The sequence below is a fragment of the Carettochelys insculpta genome, chromosome 21, assembly GCF_033958435.1.
Source record: "Carettochelys insculpta isolate YL-2023 chromosome 21, ASM3395843v1, whole genome shotgun sequence".
NCBI classification, from domain to species: domain Eukaryota; kingdom Metazoa; phylum Chordata; order Testudines; family Carettochelyidae; genus Carettochelys; species Carettochelys insculpta.
In genome coordinates, this window is record NC_134157.1 from 406,881 (window position 1) to 428,934 (window position 22,054).

General features: G+C 51.2%; 1 protein-coding gene across 1 annotated transcript; it reads right to left on the reverse strand.

Annotated features, from left to right (window-relative positions):
- Window positions 1-851: 851 nt before the first annotated feature.
- On the reverse strand, window positions 852-20,675 carry LOC142023940 (uncharacterized). Its single transcript, XM_075015420.1, is given in 5 exon segments — window positions 852-1,619; window positions 1,621-3,043; window positions 16,228-16,427; window positions 17,554-17,616; window positions 19,083-20,675. Coding segments are annotated over 5 exon segments (1,890 nt in total). The 5' UTR covers window positions 19,154-20,675; the 3' UTR covers window positions 852-1,486.
- Window positions 20,676-22,054: the final 1,379 nt, after the last annotated feature.

The following is a 22,054-nucleotide window of genomic DNA, read 5'->3' on the forward strand; positions in this document are numbered from 1 at the left end:
GTCACAGGGCGGACTCAACAGCAAGCCGCTCCCTTAAAGGGCCCCTCCCAGACACAGTTGCACTAAACAACACAAGATCCACAGAGCCGACAACTGGTTGCAGACCCTGTGCATGCAGCATGGATCCCCAGCTGCAGCAGCAGCAGCCAGAAGCCCTGGGCTAAGGGCTGCTGCACATGGTGACCATAGAGCCCCACAGGGGCTGGAAAAACAGCATCTCTCAACCCCTCAGCTGATGGCCGCCATGGCGGACCCTGCTATTTCGATGTTGCGGGACGCGGATCGTCTACACGTGCCCTACTTCGACGTTCAACTTCAAAGTAGGGCGCTATTCCCATCCCCTCATGGGGTTAGCGACTTCGACGTCTTGCCGCCTAATGTCGATTTCAACTTCGAAATAGCGCCCAACACGTGTAGCCGTGACGGGCACTATTTCGAAGTTGGCGCCGCTACTTCAAAGTAGCGTGCACGTGTAGACGCGGCCTTACTGAAAAAAAATTTCGCACCGCTATTCAAAGGGAAACAGCCGAGCTGTCTTTTATATTCAAATTCGGCACATTAACACGTGGTTTGAACCGGGATGGGAATTTTCTGAGTCACTATAGGGGCTTGTCTGCATACTTGGCTTAATCTAATTCTTGACCCACACCCCACCCCTCCACTCTCTGATTTGCTCACCTTGATCATTTTTTCTGATTTGTCCTCCTTGATTACTGTTTTTGGTTCTCTGTGCCTTAAATATTGAGTCTGTTCTGGTACAGCTATGGTCTGAAGAAGTGGGTCTGTCCCACGAAAGCTCACCTAATAAATTATTTTACTTGTCTTTCAAGTGCTACTTGACTGCTTTTTGTTTTGATAGTATATAGACTAGAACGGCTCCTACTCTGTTACTAACTGAAATAATGAAATTTGTTTGAAAAATTGTGTGACCACACCTGTGACACAGACTATAAATTTGATAAGACCTATAGCTTATTCTATTTTTAGAAGACTGTTCTCCAGTCTCAGGTTGTACTGCTTTTACAGTGTCTAGCATGAGTCTTTTGTTTCCTGCCTATGGCATTACGACCTTTTCCCCAGCTGAATGGAAGCTATTGAAATTCTAGGACTCAGATTATTTGCTATTAACAGCAGCTACTAGCCCTAGAGTCCAGTTCTAGGGAACAGAACAGAACTCCACCGGGGTCAGTGTTCTAGGAAAACAATAATTACAGTCTCTCTCCCGCAGCTCAAGTACTGCTGTGAGGTAGCAGGAGAGAGGCAAGTCTACCTGTCATAGCAGCCCTGATACTGGGGCTGTAGGATATCTGTCTGTCCCTCAGCTACGGCAGATCTGGGCTGTGACTGAGACCAGTGGGTAGAGGCATCTCTCTGCCCACATCTTTAAGTGTTAGGACAGCTCTTAATAGGCTGTTGCTTAGACACAAGGTCACACAGCTTAAAGGGCACTAAGGAGACTGGATTTCTCCTGTAGATTCTTTGATAGTCAGTGAAGTTTCTGGTTTTTACTGAAGGTTTTGTGACAGTCAGAGCTGTTGAAGGGTTTCTCTTCTGTATGGATTCTCCTATATGTAACAAGATACAAATTCATACTGAAGCTTTTCCCAGTTGGATCAGCTAAAGGGTTTCTCTCCTGTGTGAATTTGCCTGTATCTAGCAAGGTATGAGCCAACACTGAAGCTTTTCCCATAGTCAGAGCAGCTCTGGGGTTTCTGTCCTCTGTGGATCTTACAATGCCTGTTAAGAGAAGACAGCTGACTGAAGGTTTTCTTGCAATCAGAGCAACTGAAGGGTTTCTCTCCTGTGTGGATCCTCACATGTCTAACAAGGCCTGAGCTGTCCCTGAAGGTCTTCCCACAGTCAGAGCAGTTGAAGGGTTTCTCTCCTGTGTGGATTCTTGTATGTCGAACAAGATCTGAGCTCTCCCTGAAGCTTTTCCCACAGTCAGAGCAGTTGAAGGGTTTCTCTCCTCTGTGGATTCTCATATGTCTAACAAGGCGTGAGCACCAAATGAAGCTTTCCCCACAGTCAAAGCAGTTGAAGGGTTTCTCTCCTGTATGGATTTTCCCATGCATAATGAGGTGCAAATTCGTACTGAAGCTTTTTCCACAGTCAGAGCAGTTGAAGAGTTTCTCTCCTGTGTGGTTTCTCTTACGTCTAACAAGACCTGAGCTCTCCCTGAAGCTTTTTCCACAGTCAGAGCAGTTGAAAGGTTTCTCTCCTCTGTGGATTCTCCTGTGTGTAACAAGGTGCGAACCAACACTGAAACTTTTTCCACAGTCAGAGCAGCTATGGGGTTTCGGTTCTGTGTGGGTTTTATGATGTCTGTTAAGAGATGAGAGCTGGCTGAAGGTTTTCCCGCAATCAGAGCAGCTGAAGGGTTTCTCTCCTGTGTGTATTCTTCTATGTCTAACAAGGTTTGAGCTCTGACAGAAGCTTTTCCCACAGTCAGAGCAGTTGAAGGGTTTCTCTCCTGTGTGGATTCTCATATGTCTAACAAGGGTTGAGCTCTGGCTGAAACTTTTCCCACAATTGGAGCAGTTGAAGGGTTTCTCTCCTGTGTGGATTCTCATATGTCTAACAAGGCCTGAACTCTCCCTGAAGCTTTCTCTACAGTCAGAGCAGTTGAATGGTTTCTCTCCTGTGTGAGTTCTCTGATGACCAATAACATTTGAATGTTGACTGAAGCTTTTTGCGCAGTCAGCACACTGAAAGGATTTCTCTCCTTTGTGGGTCCTCTGGTTTACTATAAGGGCCTGCTTCCATTGAAAGAATTTCCCACACTCAGCACAAGTGTAGGGTGTTTGTTGATGGGGGATTTTCTGTTGAACAGTTAGTTTGTTTCTTTTTACCCCTCTGCTCCTGGGACTGGAGTTTTCTTGTTGCCTTACTGGACTGTGCCGACTCTCACAGGTCTTGCCCAACACAGGACTCTGAAAAACTTGTCCTTCAGATCTTCCCAGCAACATCTCACCTGGAGACACTTGCTCCAGTTCCTCCTGCTGAAGATTCTTCTCATTGTTCTCACTCACCATTCCCACACCTGCTGGGATAGACAGAGAAACATTCTTTGAGTTGCACTGAAAGGAGGATTCAGAGAGGGGACTAGAAAAGGGGGAACACACTAAACAACTGCTCGGTAGGTTGAATACTCATGAGCTGAGTTCATCCTCCCTCCTCACAACCTTTCCCCAGGGAGAATCCAGCCTTGCTCCCATCCTCTGGCTCAAGATGAAGACAGGCTGAAGGGTCAGTCAGACTGGATGAAAAGGCACAAATGACATCTGCTATGTGGACACAGAAATTGGTTTCTGAGTCACTTCAGCTGATTGATCACTTCTGTGGGGGTCACTGATGATCTCCTCTTCCTTGGAGCCCTGGACATCTGGAACCTGCAGCTCCTTCCCTCGGTCCACCCAGGAGATCACATCAGTGAACACGGTGACTGCTAACAGGGAGCTTAGAGGGGGGAGTTGAGAGGGAGTTACTCACTTTTGACAATTTAAAAAACATTTATATTAAATTACATCCCAAACTACCACACTTAAATAACAACCCCCTAGACAATCCAATTATCCATAGACAGAGGTCTGCGACCAAAAGAGTGAGAAGAGCCATTTATCCACATTTGGTTACACAATCAATACTTCAAGCGCTGCAATGCATGTGAATACTAGACAGTCCTCCCTCCCCACAGTCCTTCCCTCATGTCGCCAACTCCCCAGGCACAACTACCCCACCCCCAGGCTCACAGCCACCCCATCCACTCATGCCGCATCTGCTTATCGCGCTACTGCACACCTTCTCCCCCCCTTGTATGGCTGCGCTCACCACAGCATGCTCTAGCTGCAGTCTCACCTCCCCCACAAGCCACATGCCATGAAAGGGCCTGACCAACCCTGCCCCCCATGCACCACTTCACTCACAGCCACCCTCACTCAGGTATGGACAGGGAATGAGGGATCACATTGGTGCTACTGAAGGGTAAGGAAAGTAGAAGCTCAGGCGGGGCAGAGAAAGCAGCCACATTCCTGCTGCAGGAGCAGCTCCACAGCTCTCCCTCCCTGCTTGTATCAGGGCACCTGCACTCACCCCACTGCCTGGCAGCCAGAGCCCCTGCCCTGCTTGCTGAGCATGCCCCAGCTCCTGCCCAGCTGCCAGCCATGCTGGGGAAAGGAGTATGCCCCCCACACCCCTACGCCACCATCAGGTGGAGCTCTGGGCCCTCCTTGCCAACACATGTCTCTTGCCATGCACCCCCAAGCCCTGACTTCTGGTTTTTCCCACCACCACCTTCCCCTTGGTTTCTCACCCCAGCTTTACCTCAGAGCCTTTGCACCGCCTGCGTTCAGGGTCCAACAGCATAACCCTGGGATCCCTCCTTTCTCCCCCCCTTCTCCCCACTCCTACAGTCTGGGCTGGGGAAAAGGGCTGTGTGGACCTGGCCCCCCGAAGTGTCCACAGCTCACAAGGCCAAGCTGCCTCTGCTCCTCCTTGTATTCCACTGTCCAAAGCCACACATAACTCCTTAAAGAGACGCATGATGCTCCACAGCTGCAGGTTGTACAGCTCTGTCCACGGAGAATGCAAGTAGAAGCCCAGCAGCAGAGCAGGGGTATCTTGTTTATTGCATCCAATTTCACATGTATGACGACCTACCCCATGGTCAGCTGGTGTGTGTGTGCATTCGGTGCAAGGAGCTCCTGGCCCTCAGAGACCAAGTGTGGGCTCTGAAGGCCAGCGTGGCTGAACTGGAGTAGCTAAGAGATGCAGAGAGATATGTTGATGAGGCTTCCCAGGACACTAAAAATCTCCCTCCTAGATGATGTCATATTCTTTTCCACTGACAATGTCTCTCCAGGAGAGGGATCTCCAATTAGTAGGAAAAGGCAGTTGTTAGTCATGGGAGATTCGATCAGTAGAAATAAGATAGCTGGGATTGTGATGATTGGGAAAACCATACGGTGACTACCTTTCTGGTGCAAAGGTTGCAGATCTCTCAAAGCATCTAGATAGACTTATGTGTAGTGCTGGGGAGGAGCACTGGGGTACATGATGGTCGTGGCACATGTAGGCACCAATGACATAGGGAAGGGTAGGAGAGACATCCTGGAGGCCAAATTTGGGTTGCTAAGAAAGAGACTGAAATCCAGGACCTCTATGGTAGCATTCTCAGAAATGTTTCCAGTTCCCCACACACAAGGCCAGACAGGCAGTGTGGTAAGGCTAACCTCCTTCCTGGGCTCTGGGCCTTTCTTTAGTCCACTTGGTCCATGGCAAGGACACAGTTTCCTTTCTTGGAACGGGGGGCGGGGGATGGTGGTCTTGGGGGAGCCCAGGCCACACCCACTCATTACAGATTCTGGCCCAAGGAATCTGGGTGGCTGCAACTGGTGGGGAAAGGCTCCCATTGCCCTGGACACCACAGCTCTTCTCCCTGGGCCTCTTCTCCAGATGATTCCACCCCCCCGCACCCCGCCACACCTCCTCCAGATAGTGACAGCAGCATTGTGTGTCCCCTCCCACCATGCAATCAGTTCTTTCCAGCCTCACATCAAATCTCAGGGCTGCCTGGACAGGAGCGCTAGCCCCTCACTGCTGAGAACACCTCCCCTCCTCTGCTGTTCCTAAAAAAATTTCTCTTGCACCTCTCCACACACCTCCTATGCGCTCCTCAATCACCTCCCCCCTCCCACTGGGCAAAGGGGGTTTTAAAGGCAGTCTTAAGTGGGATCATCTGGCCCCAGTTGACCCAGGGAAGCCTCCTCCCCAACTGCTCCCTCTCCTTTTGTTTGCCAGTTCACCACAGGCCTACTTTTCCCTCTTGTACTCATTCCCTGTCACAGCAGGCAGAAATTCAGAGTGTCGATGCATGGATGAGATAATAAGAGCATAAGAACGGCCATACTGGGTCAGACCAAAGGTCCATCCAGCCCAGTAGCCTGTCTGCTGACAGTGGCCATTGCCAGGTGCCCCAGAGGCTATAGACCAAAGGCAATGACCAAGCAATTTGTCTCCTGCCATCCACACCGTTCCTACACTTGGCTAATAGCCTTTTATGGACCTAACCTGCATGAATTTATCTAGCTCTTTCTTAAATTCTGTTATAGGCCTAATGATGGTGTAGGGAGAAGGGATTTATATTTATTAGGAGCTGGGGAAACTTTTGGAATGGGAGAGTCTGTACAGGAAGGATAGACTCCACCTAAACCAAAGTGGAACCAGACTCCTGGCACTTCAGTTAAAGAGGTCAAAGAGCAGTTTTTAAACTAAGTCATGAGGGAAAGCTGATTGGTGCAGAGGAGCACGTGGATTGGACAGAGACATCTGTTAAAGAGTAGTCTATTCATAGATATTTTCTAGGTTTTAGTCAAGAGAACAGGATGGAAGAGGATAAAGTGTGGGCTGGATTAGAAAAGTAACAATCATATCAAAAAGAATCTAACACATCAGAAAAGAGCAGACAAACAAATAGTGACAAGTTTTTAAAGTGCTTATACACAAATGCTAGAAGGCTAAATAATAAGATGAGTGACCTAGAGTGCTTATTAAAGGAGGATATTGATATAATAGGTACCACAGAAACATGTGGAATGAGGACAATCTATGGGACACAATCATACCAGGGTACAAAATACATCAGAAGGGTAGAACAGGTCATGCAGGTGCAGGATTAGTGCTATGGCCATGTCTACAAGGAGCCCTCCTTCAGCACTGCTGCCAGCAGTACGATGTTAAGCAGGGCTCTCAAAAAGGCAAATGACCGCCTAGTTGTATATTTATGTGGCCAATTTGCATTGCCATGTGAGATTGTCCTACCAGCAGAGGCTGCTGCCAGCAGTAAATGGCCTAAGTAGACTTGGCTGCGCTGGCAATAACCCCCCTTTTTGTCAGCAGCCCCTTATCCCCAATTTTTTTTCAGGGATAAGGGGCTGCTGACAAAGGGGGGTTTGCCAGAAGAACCACAGCCACACAGGTCATTTACTGCCAGCAGCAGCCTCTACAGGCAGTGTGATCCTGCATAGCTATGCAAATTAGCCATATGAATATGCAAAGGGGGAGCCATTTGGATTTGAGAGGCTTGCTTAGTATCATACTGCCAGCAGCAGTGCTGAAAGAGAGCTCTGCGTAGATGTGGTCTGTATGTGAAAGAAAATGTAGCGTACGTAGTATATGTACAGGCTCTACTTTACTTTACTTCCCCTGGGCCCTGGAAGGCCCCAGTCCTTAGTGATCCCTTTACTCCATTCAGGCACACTGGGGAATGCCCCCTATGGGAAAAACTCCAGCCCAGAGGACTTGAGAACAAAAACAAGCTATAACGTGATAGCCATATGGCCAGTAGACTCAAACAGACCCTTCCTAGGACACAGGATCAGATGAATTGCTTTAAAACTGTGAACAAGAGATAAGTAAATAATGGGTTGCACACACAGAAACATATTTCCCTGGGATTCAGCTAAAAAGTTACATGAGGGTAATCTCAAGTCAAATGTCCAGGGTACCTGGCACTGGTCATAGTCAGCAGACAGGACACTGGGCTAGACGGACCTTTGGCCTAACCCTGTACGGCCATTCCTATGTTCTTAACATTGGAGACTGGAAATCCTGCTTGCGGAGCAATTAACCAAGTACTGCATTCGTTCATTACTGTCCAAGCCATTACTACTTACAGCCATAGGATATGAGCTGCCCACACAGAGGGGCTCTTTCCTCACCTGACACAGATGGGGGTCTGGGTAGTACAGATTCCAATGACCCACTCACCTGAGCTGCTGCTGCACTACCATTCTCCTGTTGGAGGTGCCATGGTAATGAGGCAGTTTGAAGTACGCTAATGAGGCACTAAAATGCATATTTAGCACCTCATTAACAATGGCAGCTACACAAACAGACTTTGAATTGCAGATTGACAGTGAAGACGGGGGCAGCTTCGAAATATGCACTCCTCTTCAAAATTTCCTTACTCCAATCTAGTTCTGTGGGAGTAAGGGAATGTTGAAGTGGGGCACTTATTTGGAAGCCGCTGCCATCTTCACTGTCAATCTGCAATTTGAAGTCTTAAAATAACAATAAAAAAGGTAACCCAGGAGGTTCCATTTAAAATCTAAAAAGGTTCACCAGGTTTAAAAGCTTTGATTGCAGATGTTTCATTACTGAACGGAGTAACATCATCAGTGCCTAATAAGAGATCGTCCAACTGTTGTTTATATAGTCCTTTCTCACAGATCTTATCAGTAATTGGTTCTTAATTAGGTACTTGTGTCTTCTATTTAAATCCAATTGCGCCTGAGCATGCCCTCATTAGCACCCATTAACAGCGCACAAGTGTGGTCTGCTGTTAGGCAAAATGGGCGACGCCTGCCTAGGGTGATGATTACGGATGCACATAATCAACTTTCAGAGGGGTAGCCGTGTTAGTCTGGATCTGTAGCAGCAACGAAGGGTCCTGTGGCACCTTATAGACTAACAGAAAATATAAAGAGGTATGTGAACAAGCCAAAGAAGACTGTGCAAACATCATTGATACAACAACTATGACATCTTTGGAATTGGCTAATAACATAAAACAAAGGAAGAGGGATGCTCTTAATAGCAAGTTCTTGAAATTAGTAAAAGCAGTACCACAGATTGATAAAAGTGTTTGATCAAGAACTTTTCAAGCCGAACATTATCAGATAATGAACAAAATATCCTTATTCAGGGTTTAAATTACAACCATAAAGATGCTGAATAGAAGGATTTTCTGTCTAGCTTAGAAGGTGTAATGAGGATTAATCAGTTACTGAATGAAGTACAGCAGGAAATCAGACAAATGGTGGTCCCTCTTATGACACGGAATAGACCTTCTAATACTTTTAACACAATGGAACAAAAGGCATTAAAATCGTTACACCTGGATCAAAATATTGTGATATTACCAGCTGATAAGGGACGTGTCGCTGTCATCATGGATAAACAGGATTATGTCAACAAAGCTAGGATGCTTTTAGCAGATGAAACAACATATCTTCCTGTAAGGACTGACCAGACAACACAATTGGCAAATAGGATCAATCGAACCTTAAAGTCCCTAGGGGACAAAGGAGAGATTATAAAACAAGATCAGTTGAGAATGAGAGCAAATGATACGAATATAGCACAGCTTCATGGATTGCCAACGGTCCACAAAGAAAATGTTCCATTAAGACCTATTGTTTCCCTTCCAGGAACACCTACGTATAATTTGTCAAAAGAACTATGGCAGCATTTGAAATATCTGACTGCAAATTCACCGTATTCAATTACCTCTACTACACAGTTTTAATCAAAAATTAGGGGTAGGCAAATTGAAATGGATGAGCTAATGGTGTCCTTTGATGTCACTGCATTATTCACATCAATTGACTTGCAATTGGCCAAACAAACATTAAAAGAACTTTTACAGATGGACGAATCCTGTGTAATACAAACTATTGGTCAGGAGTCTTTAACGGATCTGATCGATTTGTGTCTTAATATCAGCTTTATATTTGATGGCAAGATAGATAAGCAAGTCAAAGGAACTCCAATGGGATCACCACTTTTGGGGTTAATCGCGGAAGCAGTAATGCAACGCTTAGAATGGACTGCGCTACAGGTAATTAAACCAAGTGTTTGGTTACGTTATGTAGACGACACGTTTGTTATCATCAAACGTGCAGATATAGAATGAGCACACAGTATTTTGAATGATACAATTCACGACATCACATTTACTATTGAACAGGAAAATAATTTCAAATTTCCTTTCCTTGATGTACCGGTCAAAGTGAGACAGGGCACCTGGAAACATCAGTATATAGAAAAGAAACACACACAGACCAAATTCTCAACTTCTTTAGTAATCATCCCGTCAGCCATAAAAGAAGTTGTGTAAGTTCTCTGTGGGAGAATTAGTACACACTGTAGTACTGAACTGTCACGTGAGACAGAAGAGAAGCACCTCAGGAGTGTATTAAAACTAAATGGTTACTCAATTAACTTTATTAGAAGGTGCCTACATAAGAAGCAACAAACTACAATCATGGATCTCCCAGTCAAAAGAATAACACTGCCATATATTAGCAATATCTCTGAGATAACATCAGGATTATTAGAACCATTTGGGATTAAAATAGCACATAGACCAACAAGTATGTTAAAGGGTATTTTATTTAAACCGAAGGATGTGGTCAAGCATATGTATAAAACCAATGTCATTTATAAGAGCCAATGTTTAAATTGTTCTAAGTATTACATAGGACAAAGAAGACGACAGCTAATTACCTGTATACAGGACCACCAGTTAGCTGTTAAACGGCATGATCCCTTATCACTAATTTCATTACATGAGGATAACACCGGCCACAAATTTGATTTTAGTAATGTGAAGGTAATAGGACAGGCTAGATCTACGCAGGGAAGAGAATTCTTGGAAGCATGGTTCTCTGGAAAGGATGCAACTAACCGTCATATTGATTTAGATCCGGTGTTCAAACCCGTGAGATTAAAAGATAATAGAAGAAGAACGGCTAACAGGAGTGGGATTGTGTGCAGCTGCTCTCAAATTGAAGACACAAGTAACTAATTAAAGATCTAATTACTGAATCGGACCCAGTGTTTGAACTTAGACAATCAAAGAACTGCTAATGAGGGCATGCTCACACGCAATTGGTCTTAAATAAAAGACACAAGTACCTAATTAAGAACCAGTTACTGATAAGATCTGTGAGAAAGGACTATATAAATGACAGTTTGAAGATTTCTTACTAGGCACTGACGATATTACTCCATTCAGTAACAAAACATCTGCAATCAAAGATTTTAAACCCGGTGAACCTTTTTAGATTTTAAATTTGAAGTCTGTTTGCATGACCACTATTATGCTAATGAGCCACTGAATATGCACATTAGTGCCTCATTAGCCTGCTTCTAATTGCCTCATTACCATGGCACCTCTAACAGGAGAATGGTAGTGTAAGAGCAGCCCTGGAGTAAAGGTACTTTCTCTCTACCTTGGGAACTGCCCAGCTCAGTTCTCAGGGGGAAGCTGAGTGCTTTGTTGCACTCTTCGGGGTACAACTAGGATGAGCAAAGTATATCAGATCAAGGACCTGGTAACTAATCACTTTGCATTCCACATGAGAGACTATGAATGGAAGTGGCTCTTGCTAGGGCTAAATTCCTTCCAAGGCCAGTCTAGACATCACAGCCAGGGCAGCTCCCTTGTTTCTTTCCACCTGTAACAAAGCCTGATTTTTGGCATAAACAGGATCCCTGCTGCATGAGGACTTTCCCATCCCTATTCTAGCCTAAACAGAAGCCACATCTTATGAACACCATGGGAGTTAAAATTCCAAGGGATTTCACACCCCTGATTAGTTAACTGGTTAAATATTGTGTTTGACTGGTTAACCAATTAAACTGGGAGTGGACAGGCTGCCTGAGGAATTGATAGAACTCTCATCTGGCTCCCTCTGGAGAACCAGAGTTAGGGAAGGCATGGGAAACTCCCTCACCTGGCAGGGAGCTGAGACCCCTCCCCTGATCTTTGTACAGTTATGAGGGAGAAAAAGAAAACATCTCCTGACTTTGAATCACTCTCCTCTTCCCCAGCCCCCCTCCCCTGTAGGCCTGAATGACAATGGGCAAAGGGGTATAGCGCTGGCTGGAGCCTACACATGCCAGGGTTTGTGTGCAGTATGTGTGGGTGTGACTCCAAACGGCATGGGACTTCAGGCCACACCAATCTCTGCTCCAGCAGCCCTGGAAGTGAGGCATGGTCCTGGTTACAGCACCCTGCTTGGCACGAGGCACTAAGGCAGCTGCAAGTGACGGTGAGAACCTGCCCTAAGTGGCCCAGGCTCAGCGAGAGCAGGAAGTGCACGAAGGGGAGATGTGTCTCCTGCAGCCACCTTACCCACTGGCCTGGCTGAGCTGGTCCTGGCCTGCAGCCAAAGAGAGCCAGTGTGACTGTTCAGGAAGTTAGGCAAACCCAGCCATTTTTCCCTAGGTGGGAACACTGTCCACAGCCAAGTGTGTGGAAAGCTAAATGTACTCACTGCTAACCTTTGCCATGGCCTGCTGTTACTTATCTGAGCCATTTCTGACGTGGACAGGCTTTGTCAGCTAGTGCTCGAAGCGAGAGGCGGGCTGTAACTGAGGAGGAATTCAAGCAGCACCAGAAAACATACATGGGGAACCTAACCCGTGGCTAATTCTTGATGGAGACCCCCAGCTGCCTGCCTTGATTGGGTTTACTCCAGGAACAGGAAAGCATTCCCCCACCAGCTGGTATACCTGGCCCTGGGCAGAATCACTAGGGTCAGAGACCTCCTGGACAACAACCGGGAAGACTGGATGGAGGCCCCAGCTCTCGTCCAGCACTTGGGAGTCTCCACCCTACATATTCCCTGGTGCACACTCAGGGAGGTGAAGGCCACCTTGCCGCCCGCTGCTCATGTTTACCTCAGCCGGATACTGCAAAAGGGTGCACCCCGCCCCCCTCTAACTCCTTGCCCTCCCAGTCTCTCTGTGGGCCCCCCTCCCCCTCACCATTCCAGGCAGCTGCACGCCTTGCAGCCAGTCCCCTTCCAAACTGCACCTAGGTGTTATCTGTACACACTCGAGCTTCACACGCTCTATTTGCCCACCCTCGCTTCTCAGCCTGATCATAAGTGGCAGGGCCTTCTGCCACCATCCGAGGGTAGGGAGCCCCGGGGGCCAGCCTCTATTCCACCTTGGTTCCGCAGCCCCCCAGGGACATCGGTTGGAGGATTCTCCATGGGGCACTGAGCATGGGCATGTACCTGGCGTGGTTCACCCCCCTCCCAGACACTTGCCCCTTCTGCAGCGTGAGGGAGACCCTGGCGCACATCTATGTCGAGTGCGCCAGGCTGCAGCCCCTCTTCCGGCTCCTCCAGAACCTCCTGCTGAGGTTCTGGCTGCACTTCTCCCCACACGTCTTGATCCTGGCACACCCCATGCGTGGCCCCACTAAGTCGCAGGACCTCCTCATCAGCCTCCTCCTAAAGAGTGATTTAATAGCAGCCTTCAACTTCCTGAAGGGGAGCGCTAAAGAGGATGGAAATAAACTGTTCCCCACAGTGACAAGTGGCAGAACAAGAAGCAATCATCTGAAGTGACAGGAGAGAAGTACATTGGATATTACGAAAAACTACTTCACCAGGACTGTGGTGAAGCACTGGAATGCGTTGCCTAGAGTGGTGGTGGATTCTCCATCTCTAGAGATTTTTAAGTCCCAGATGGACAAGTTCCTGGCTGGGATGCGTTAGTTGGGGTTGATCCTGCTTGAAGCAGGGGGGCTGGACTAGATGACCTCCTAAGGTTCCTTCCAGCCCCTATGATTCTATGATAAAGGTCCACTCACACCTATGGAAAACCAAGGGAGGTAAGTACCCTGAGTGGAGGCAAACATCTGTCTGAGCGTAGATGAACGCAGGTGTCATTATGATCTCCAACCAAAGATCTCAGAATATTCCTAAGTGGTGGCACTAGAGGATAACTGAGTGACTCCGGAGTACTTGCAAATCTTTTGTAGTTAATACCTTTTATGTAATTAACAAGGATGTAAATCCAAATCTGTATTTTTTTGCTTTGTACTTAAAATCAAGGGATGCGATAGAGATTACCAGTCGGAGCAGATGACCTCAAGGAACATCAGACCCTCATTTTATATGTATGACCTTGCTGAACCTGTAAAGGATCCTTCATTAGCTGTCTAACAAGAGATGTATACAAATCCAGCCTGACTTAACTAAGCATGTGGAGGTAGTGAGAACACAGAGTAGTTCCACTAAGTATGGTGCACCACTCCTCTAATCAAAGAAGAGGCTGTTTTAAAGAGGGTTAAGACATCTGTTGTAATCAGCCATTGGTGGCCATCTTCATTTTCAGATTCCCCCCCCCCCCGCCTAAAATGACAGACACTTGGCATCTGCTCTCACATCTCTTGCTTATATTGCTCATATTGGCCGTGTCTACACTAGCCCCAAACTTCGAAATAACCACACACGGCCATTTCGAAGTTTACTAATGAAGCACTGAAATGCTTATTCAGCGCTTCATTAGCATGCAGGCGGCCACGGCACTTCAAAATTGACACGCCTCGCCGCCGCGCGGCTCGTCCCAACGGGGATCCTTTTCGAAAGGACCCTGCCTACTTCGAAGTCCCCTTATTCCCATCAGCTCATGGGAATAAGGGGACTTCGAAGTAGGCGGGGTCCTTTCAAAAAGGAGGCCTGTCGGGATGAGCCGTGTGGCGGCGAGGCGTGTCAATTTCGAAGTGCCACGGCCCCCCGCATGCTAATGAAGCGCTGAATATGCATTTCAGCACTTCATTAGTAAACTTCGAAATGGCCATTTGCGTGGTCATTTCGAAGTTTGGGGCTAGTGTAGATGTAGCCATTGTAATTTCTGATGTTTGCATTGCACGTAATTTAATGTAGGTGAGCACAAAGGCAGTTTGGTAAACTGAGGCACAGGTCAAGATGTGCCAATATACCTGCATGCAATTGGGTGCCGGTGTCAGAACTCCCAGTATAGGATCCTTTGCCAGCAAGGAGGGGAATGTAGGAAGGAAAACTTCAGTAATCAACAGCACACGTACACCATCTGAAAAGGACTCCGCCTTGGCCACCCTTCTTCTTCTTCCCTTCAGGCACTTTCCTGCCCTTTCTGGTTCTGGTGGGAAAACTAGGCAGACGTGTGACCTAAAGTTTGCCCAGAGACAGCAGCCTACTTTAGGGCTGTTACTAATAGTCTGTTTTGCTGAGTGGCAGAGTGGAAAGCTGCTCAAGGTACACTAGTGCCCTGTGTTAGGTTCTGGGTAAGGGAGGGTGGACAGGATGCAGCAGAGAGGAAAAGGGCTGACCACTGCCACAAGAGAGCTGACAGCCTGACCTGGAGTCGCTCCATTGCTGGCAGGATCAGAGGCTTCAGGACATGGTATTGGATTTCTGGTTCTCTTTCCTACTTGAGCCACACCTAGAGGAAGTAAGTCCCCCCCCACCCCCCAACAGCCGTAGTCATGCTTCATTCTATGCCACTTGCCTTTTCTATAATGGGATGCTGGTTAGTTACTTTACTCACCATGTTTGTTTAAACTGGTACCTAAAACCCTCGTTTGATAGTACCACCTTCTCAATCACTTCATTCCTCTGAAAGGGCTGGATGGCAGAAGCAGGGAGTGGGGACGTTCCTAGGTTGAGTTTTCCCAACAGGACCAGCATTTAGTACCCATGCAGCCCCCTCATATGCAAGCAGCTGTGACCAGCTTATTGGCATTGTAATAACTGGTAAGAGGCTGTTGGCATTGAGAAATCCTTTGGTGGAAGTTGGCTGGCCTGGCTAGGGAGAGGTGCAGACATGGGCAGAAGTGGGTTTCGCTCAGCACAGCAATGGAAGGAAGGTGATTGTGTCACTCTGCTCTGCTAAGACCACCCCAGAGGACCAGTTTCAGGAACAGGGCCCTGCAACTGCACCTTCCCAGCACTCTTGTCACCTAATGAGTGGGCCAGGCAGCCTGATGATCTGCCCTGCCTATCTGACTGGGGACCTAGACATGGGCAGTCCAAGTGACTTAATCAAGGTCACACAGGAACTCTGTCATGGCAGGGAATGTAAGGCAAGTCTCCTGAGACCAAGTGCAGGGCCTAAAACACAAGAACTACTCTCCTCACATTTATCTGCTACAGAGCTCACCACATAGAAAGCTCACTGAGCATGAATTGCCTCTTCACCCGTCCCCCAACCTTGGAGCTCAGCCCCTCTCACTGACAGGAAACAGCATGTCACAGACATCAGCCACAGCCAGGAAAGAACTCCAGGAACCACAGCCTCCATCCAGGGGTCCAGCACACTGGCACCAGGGGTACCATGCACGTATAACAGCAGCTGGAGCCAGCCCCAGAGCTCTGATACCTGCCATTCCTGCCTGCGCCCTTCCACTCACACCTGCAGCCAAGGCAGAAAATGATCAAGATGGTGGGGAAGCACATGGAGACCTGGGTTGTGGGAAGAGCAGTATCACTCTCGTCCTTAAACCTGCTTCTCCTGGGAGAGGCTGCAGAGGGGACAACTGCCCACAACTGGAGCCAATGATTATTGGGACTGACACTGGGGCAACGAGGAACCTTGAACCAAAGCCAACTCAGCTGCAGCAGAGCCCACACAGCCTCTGACATGACAGGGGACAGGAATCCTCACCCAGCCAGTGCACGGACTGATAATTCTCCTGCATCACATCCCTGTAGAGGGCTCTCTGACCTGGGTCTAGCAGAGCCCATTCCTCCTCAGAGAAATACACAGCCACCTCCTCGAAGGTCACTGGCTCCACCAGAGCCATATCCTCTCTCTGTCTCTTCAGGGCAAGGACCAATCTGGAGCAAGACCGGGATGTTCTGCACCTGTCAGGAGAGAAGGGCAATTGGAGACATTTCAGAAGTGGCTTTAGTCCTTTCCCACACCTGAGGATCTCCCCAGACTCTTGCCCTGCTGACAGAGGTGCTGGACTCTGACATTTGGGAAAATGCTAGAGTCAGGCTGTTACAGAAACACCACACACAAGGCAGACCCCAAATCCATAGCCACTCCTCTCAATACATGGCTTGAGTTTCAACATTACTGTGCCTGCAACAATGGGATTCAGTTCTGAGTGCCCCGTGTATCAATAAACAAGCTGCATATTCAGCTGAGTATGTCGGAGTATGGATGCATGTGACTAAATGTAGGCTCCTGTAGTTAAAGCCCCCAGTCCTCCTCCACTGATGTGCAACACAGGGGTGGGGCTGTCACACTGGAAGGTGGGAAGCTGCAATTTGCAGATTGCTACTCAGTCTGCCACCAGGCTCTGCCATCCCATCACCAGCAGCTCCGGCTCCACAGCTGCCCCTCAGGGGCACATGCACCACACAGTGGATGCTCAGTAGTGGCTGCTGTGACAGCTGCCCTCAGGAGGTACCAGACAAGGTTTGTGACAGGCAGTAAAAGGGTCCAATTGCAGAGTGGGATGGGGTGGGTGGGGTCTGAGCAGGGAATGGACACTGCTTGGCAAGAAGGATCCAGCCGTTGTCTGGCCCTGGGCAAGGACTTGCCGCCTGCACCCCCGGAAAGCAGCCTGGGCATCCCCCGTCTCTCACACGTTGCACTGGGAGCAGGGCGGGGGGATTTCTCCCCTTCTCCCCACATGGCACTGTCAGCAGCAGGGCACTGGGTCCCAGCGACGGGGGCTCGGCCAGGCTGGGGTCTCTGCACTAGGAGTGCAGGAAAGTCTCTCAGGAGCAGCAGGCAAGTGCCTCCCTTGCTGGGCACCTCTCCAACTGCAGCCAGGGCTCAGAGGTCCCAGCAGCAGCAGCTGAGGCCTAGTGATCTGGGAAGGACTGAGGAGAGTCTGGCCTGGGGTCCCTGCAGAGCCTGCAAACCCTGCTATACCCAGGTGGAACAAGTGGCTGGCTCCACCTGCACCTCTGGGTTCCAGAAGCCTGAGCAGCCCTGGGGCAAGCTGGGATGTGTCAGACTATGATTTTTACGTACTCTGCAGTCAGGAGCACCAGGCCGCGCTTGAGTGTGGAGGGAGAAGGGACGACTGCCATGGACCTGGGGATTGAAAAGGTTCTGGACAGACGGAATGCAGAGACACACTTCTCCCTGCCCAACCCCCAACACCTCCAGAGATGTCACAGGCTGACCAACATTCAGGCAAGGGCCCAATCCATTCCCCTACTCCAGGCCCCTGGAGCTGCTCCCTTTCCTCCCCCACAGCAAAAGGCACCAGCCCAGCCAAGCAACTCCACAATTCCCACCAAGTGAGCTCCTTGACCCCCGTCATGCTACAGAGCTCTACCAGCCCATCCACTCCCACTCCTACAGGTAATACCTATGCCCCTTCTCTGCCCCCACACTCGTCAGGATTCGTTTACCCTTCCCGAGTGCTTTGGGTCAAACCTCCCTGGGGTGGGAGGGGGCGGCTGGTGCTCAGGATTAGCTCTAACCACCTCTTCTCCCTCCAACTCTGCAAATCTCTGCAAACTGCCTGTGGCACTGAGCAGCCTCTGGTGTTCCCATGTGCAGCTGGCCTGAGCCCAGAGCTAACCCTGAGTGAGTGGCGGTGAGACAGGGAGAGCAGCTCAGCCATGCAAAGGGGCGGCCAGGAGCAGGACATGAGCCCTGCAGGGCAGGGTGAGTCTGGCAGTGACATCATAAGGGCCTTTTGCAGCAGCTCAGTTGATTGGTTAACTAAAGTGGGGAGGTGGTGACCTCACAGAGTCCATGGCAACAGGCAGCTGGGACCGCTGCAGGGCAGGAGCCATCTCAGAGACCCCTCCCAGGGCTTTGCTGGAGAGAGTCTCCTGCCTCCGCTCTGCCCTGAAGGCTGGAGGAAGAATTCAGGGTGAGGACAGTGAGTGCGAGGAGCAGCAGCTGTGGAGTTCTCTCCTGTCCCATGACTAGCAGAGCTAACGACTGACGTACCTGTGGGGAAGGGAAGAGCCTGTGAGAAGTTTGATACCCACAGCCTGAGCCACTGGGGCTGGGCACATGGGTGGCGTGGAAACACTGGGCTCAGGTGTGAGAAATTCTCTCTTTCGGCCTCTCTCTCAGAGTCACTGTGGACATAAGGGTTTCTCTGTTTCCATTTCCCTTTTCCCTGCATCCCTTCCTCCACTGGTGGGGAGGGGCTGCTCCCGCCCTCCTGTGCGCCTCACACAGAGAGGGGCAGGCAGAGAGCTGGGAGCGGGATCCCCACGGTGACTGAAGCCATCCCTGGGAACCCACAGCTTCCTGCCCCTCAGAGGCTCAGTGCTGATTGGCTGAGCAGGGGCTTAGGTTCTCCCCTTTCCATCCCTTCAGCTCACCTGACAGCCTAACGAGTGTCCCTCCTGCAGCCAAAGAGCTCCTGTCCCCAAGGGCCCCACCCAGCCTCTAAGCAGGGCCAGGGGCTTGGCAAACATCAACTGCCTCCACGGGGTTCTGGCTGTTCCATGAGATCCCACAGGCAGCCTAGGTCCAGACTCCCCTTAAGGGACCAGCTGCCTCACACCCCCTCTGCACTGACACCCACTCACCTGCAGAGTGTGGAGCTAGGACTGGAATTGGGGACCCAGATCAGTGGTGCCCTCAGGTCAAGAAGCTGCATGTTGTTTGCCCTGAAGCGTCTCTGCCCCGTCCCATCAGCCTGGTGCTTTGGTGTCACTTCAGTCTGACAGTGCAGGAGTGGTGGTGCGCAGGGGCTTGTGCACAGGAGACAGTCGTGCTGTTTCAGCTCCACTGGCACAGATGCCTCCAAAGGGTTCTGGCTGTTCCATGAAATCCCACAGGCAGCCTATCTCCAGACTCCCCTTAAAGGACCAGCTGCCCCACAGCCCCTCAGCACTGACAGTCACTCACCCACCCAGAGTGAGGGAGCTGTGCAGCTGGGACCGGCATTGGGGATATAGCTCAGTGGTGCCCTCGGGCCAAGTATCTGAGTGTCTTTTGCCCCAAGGGGAGGCGAGCTCTCTGCCCCTCCCCCACCAGCCTGGCACTTTGGTTTCACTTCAGTCTGATGGTGCAGGAGTGGGAGTGTGCAAGGGCTTGTGCACAGGAGACAGTTGTGCTGCTTTGGCTCCACTGGCACAGCTGGAGTGATACATTCTCTCATACGGACACTGTGAGAGGCACCACAGGGGTAGTACTACAGGCAAAAATAAAGGAAAAGGGGGCAGGGCCCTGCCCCCTGCTGCCAGCACCAGCTCCTCCCTGCCCCCACATGCCTATGAAGCACAGGGCCCCAGCTGGTTCCCAACTTTGTCCTATAAGGCACAGGGCCCAAACCAGATCTGCCTCACAAGGGGCTACAGCCAGAACTCCCTGATGGGAGCCAAAGCTGGAGTCACCTGTCTGAGGTCAAAGCGAGAGCCATCCCACACTGGGCAGTAGCCTGGGCTGCCTGTCTGAGGCCAAAAGAAGAGGTGCCCCCACCCAGGCACCCAAGGCCAGAGAGAGCAGTGTCATGCCTGGGGCCAAAGCCAGAAATGCCCCACCTGCAGCCAAAGCTGGCACCTTGGTGCCTAGTGCCAAACCCAGAGCCAATGCACCCAAAGACCAGACAAGAGCTGCCCTGCCAAAGGTGAAACCAGCAGCACCACACCCACTTCAAAGCTAGAGCTGTCACACCTAGGGCTGAAGCTGGAACCACTGGGTCAGGCTAAAGCCAGAGCCCTGGTCCAGGACTGTACCTGGAACCACACCACCCGGGGCGACCAGCAAGGCTGCACCACTCAGGGCACAGCTGGAGCTGCCCCACCTGTGGCCAACGGAAGAGTCACCCCATCTGCAGCTGAAACTGGAAGCAACTTGCTCAGGACCAAAGCCAGAAATGCCAACTGGGGGCCAAAGTTGAAGCCTTTGCGCCCAAGAGCAAAGCTGGAGTCGTCTGCCCTGCGCAACAGCCAGAGCTGCCTGCCGGGGTCACAGCCAGCAGGAACCTCCCCCATCTGGGGCACAGCCAAAGTATCCATGCCCGGCACCAAGCCAGAGCCATCCCACCAATGCCAGAGTGCAAGCCAAAGCCAGAATCTCCACAACTATGGCTGAACTTGAAGCTGTTGTCCCCTGGGTGAAAACCAGAAGAGCTGCTCCCCAGGCCAAAGCTGGAGAACTGGCACCCAGTGCCAAGGCTCGAGCTGCCCCGCCTGAGGCCAAAAATCAGAAGCTCCCCACATGGGGCCAAAGCCAGAACACCCCATCCCCCCCAACAGACACACCCCTGAGTCAACAGCTAGAGCCACCCCACCCAGGGCTAAAACCAGAACCACCACAGCACCTGGGGACAAATCTGACCCAAGGCCACAGCTAGAGCCACAACCAGAGCTGCCCCATCCAGGCCTACAGCCAGATCATTCCCGCACGGAGCCCAAGCCAGAAGCTCCCCGTCTGGGGCCAGAGTCCCCACATGTGGGGACAAAGATGGAGTCGCTGAGCTCAGAGACAAAGTCAGAAGCTCTGCACCTGGGGGCTGAAGCCGGAGCTGCCAGGCCCTGGGTCAAGGCAGCAGGTGCTGCTCCAGGGACACACTCGGATGCACTGTGCTCAGAGCCAAGGCTGGAGCTGCGGTGCCATGAGCCAAAGCCCCCTGTGCGCTGCTGGCCGCAAGGACAGAGCCGCAGTGCCCACAGCCGAAGCTGAAGTTTCCACTCTCTACGCCACAGCCAGAGCCAGAGCCGCCGAGCTTGGGGCAAAAGCTGCAGCCTCTGCACCCGGCGTCAGAGCCAGAGCCCCCCTGGCGGGGGCGGGGCCAGGGCCAGAAACCCGCCCCGCGCCCGGGGCGAAGGCAGCGCCCAGCCCTACAGCCAGAAGTGCCCAGCCAAGGCAGAGCCCAGCTTCTGTGCCACCCACAGCCGCCGCCGCCCGGCCCGGCGCACAACCAGACCCCCCCACCCCCCGGCGCTCGCCTCAGCCAGAGCCGCACATGGCACCGCCCCCTCCCCACTGCGCAACCAGACCCCCCCACCCCCCGGCGTTCGCCTCAGCCAGAGCCGCACATGGCACTGCCCCCTCCCCACTGCGCAACCAGACCCCCCCCAGCGCTCGCCTCAGCCGGAGCCGCACATGGCACCGCCCCCTCCCCACTGCGCAACCAGACCCCCCCCACCCCCCGGCGCTTGCCTCAGCCAGAGCCGCACATGGCACCGCCCCCTCCCCAGTGCAACCAGACCCCCCCGGCGCTCGCCTCAGCCGGAGCCGCACATGGCACCGCCCCCTCCCCAGTGCAACCAGACCCCCCCCAGCGCTCGCCTCAGCCGGAGCCGCACATGGCACCGCCCCCTCCCCACTGCGCAACCAGACCCCCCCACCCCCCGGCGCTCGCCTCAGCCGGAGCCGCACATGGCACCGCCCCTTCCCCAGTGCAACCAGACCCCCCCCGGTGCTCGCCTCAGCCAGAGCCGCACGTGGCACCGCCCCCTCCCCACTGCGCAACCAGACCCCCCCCGGCGCTCGCCTCAGCCAGAGCCGCACATGGCACCGCCCCCTCCCCACTGCGCAACCAGACCCCCCC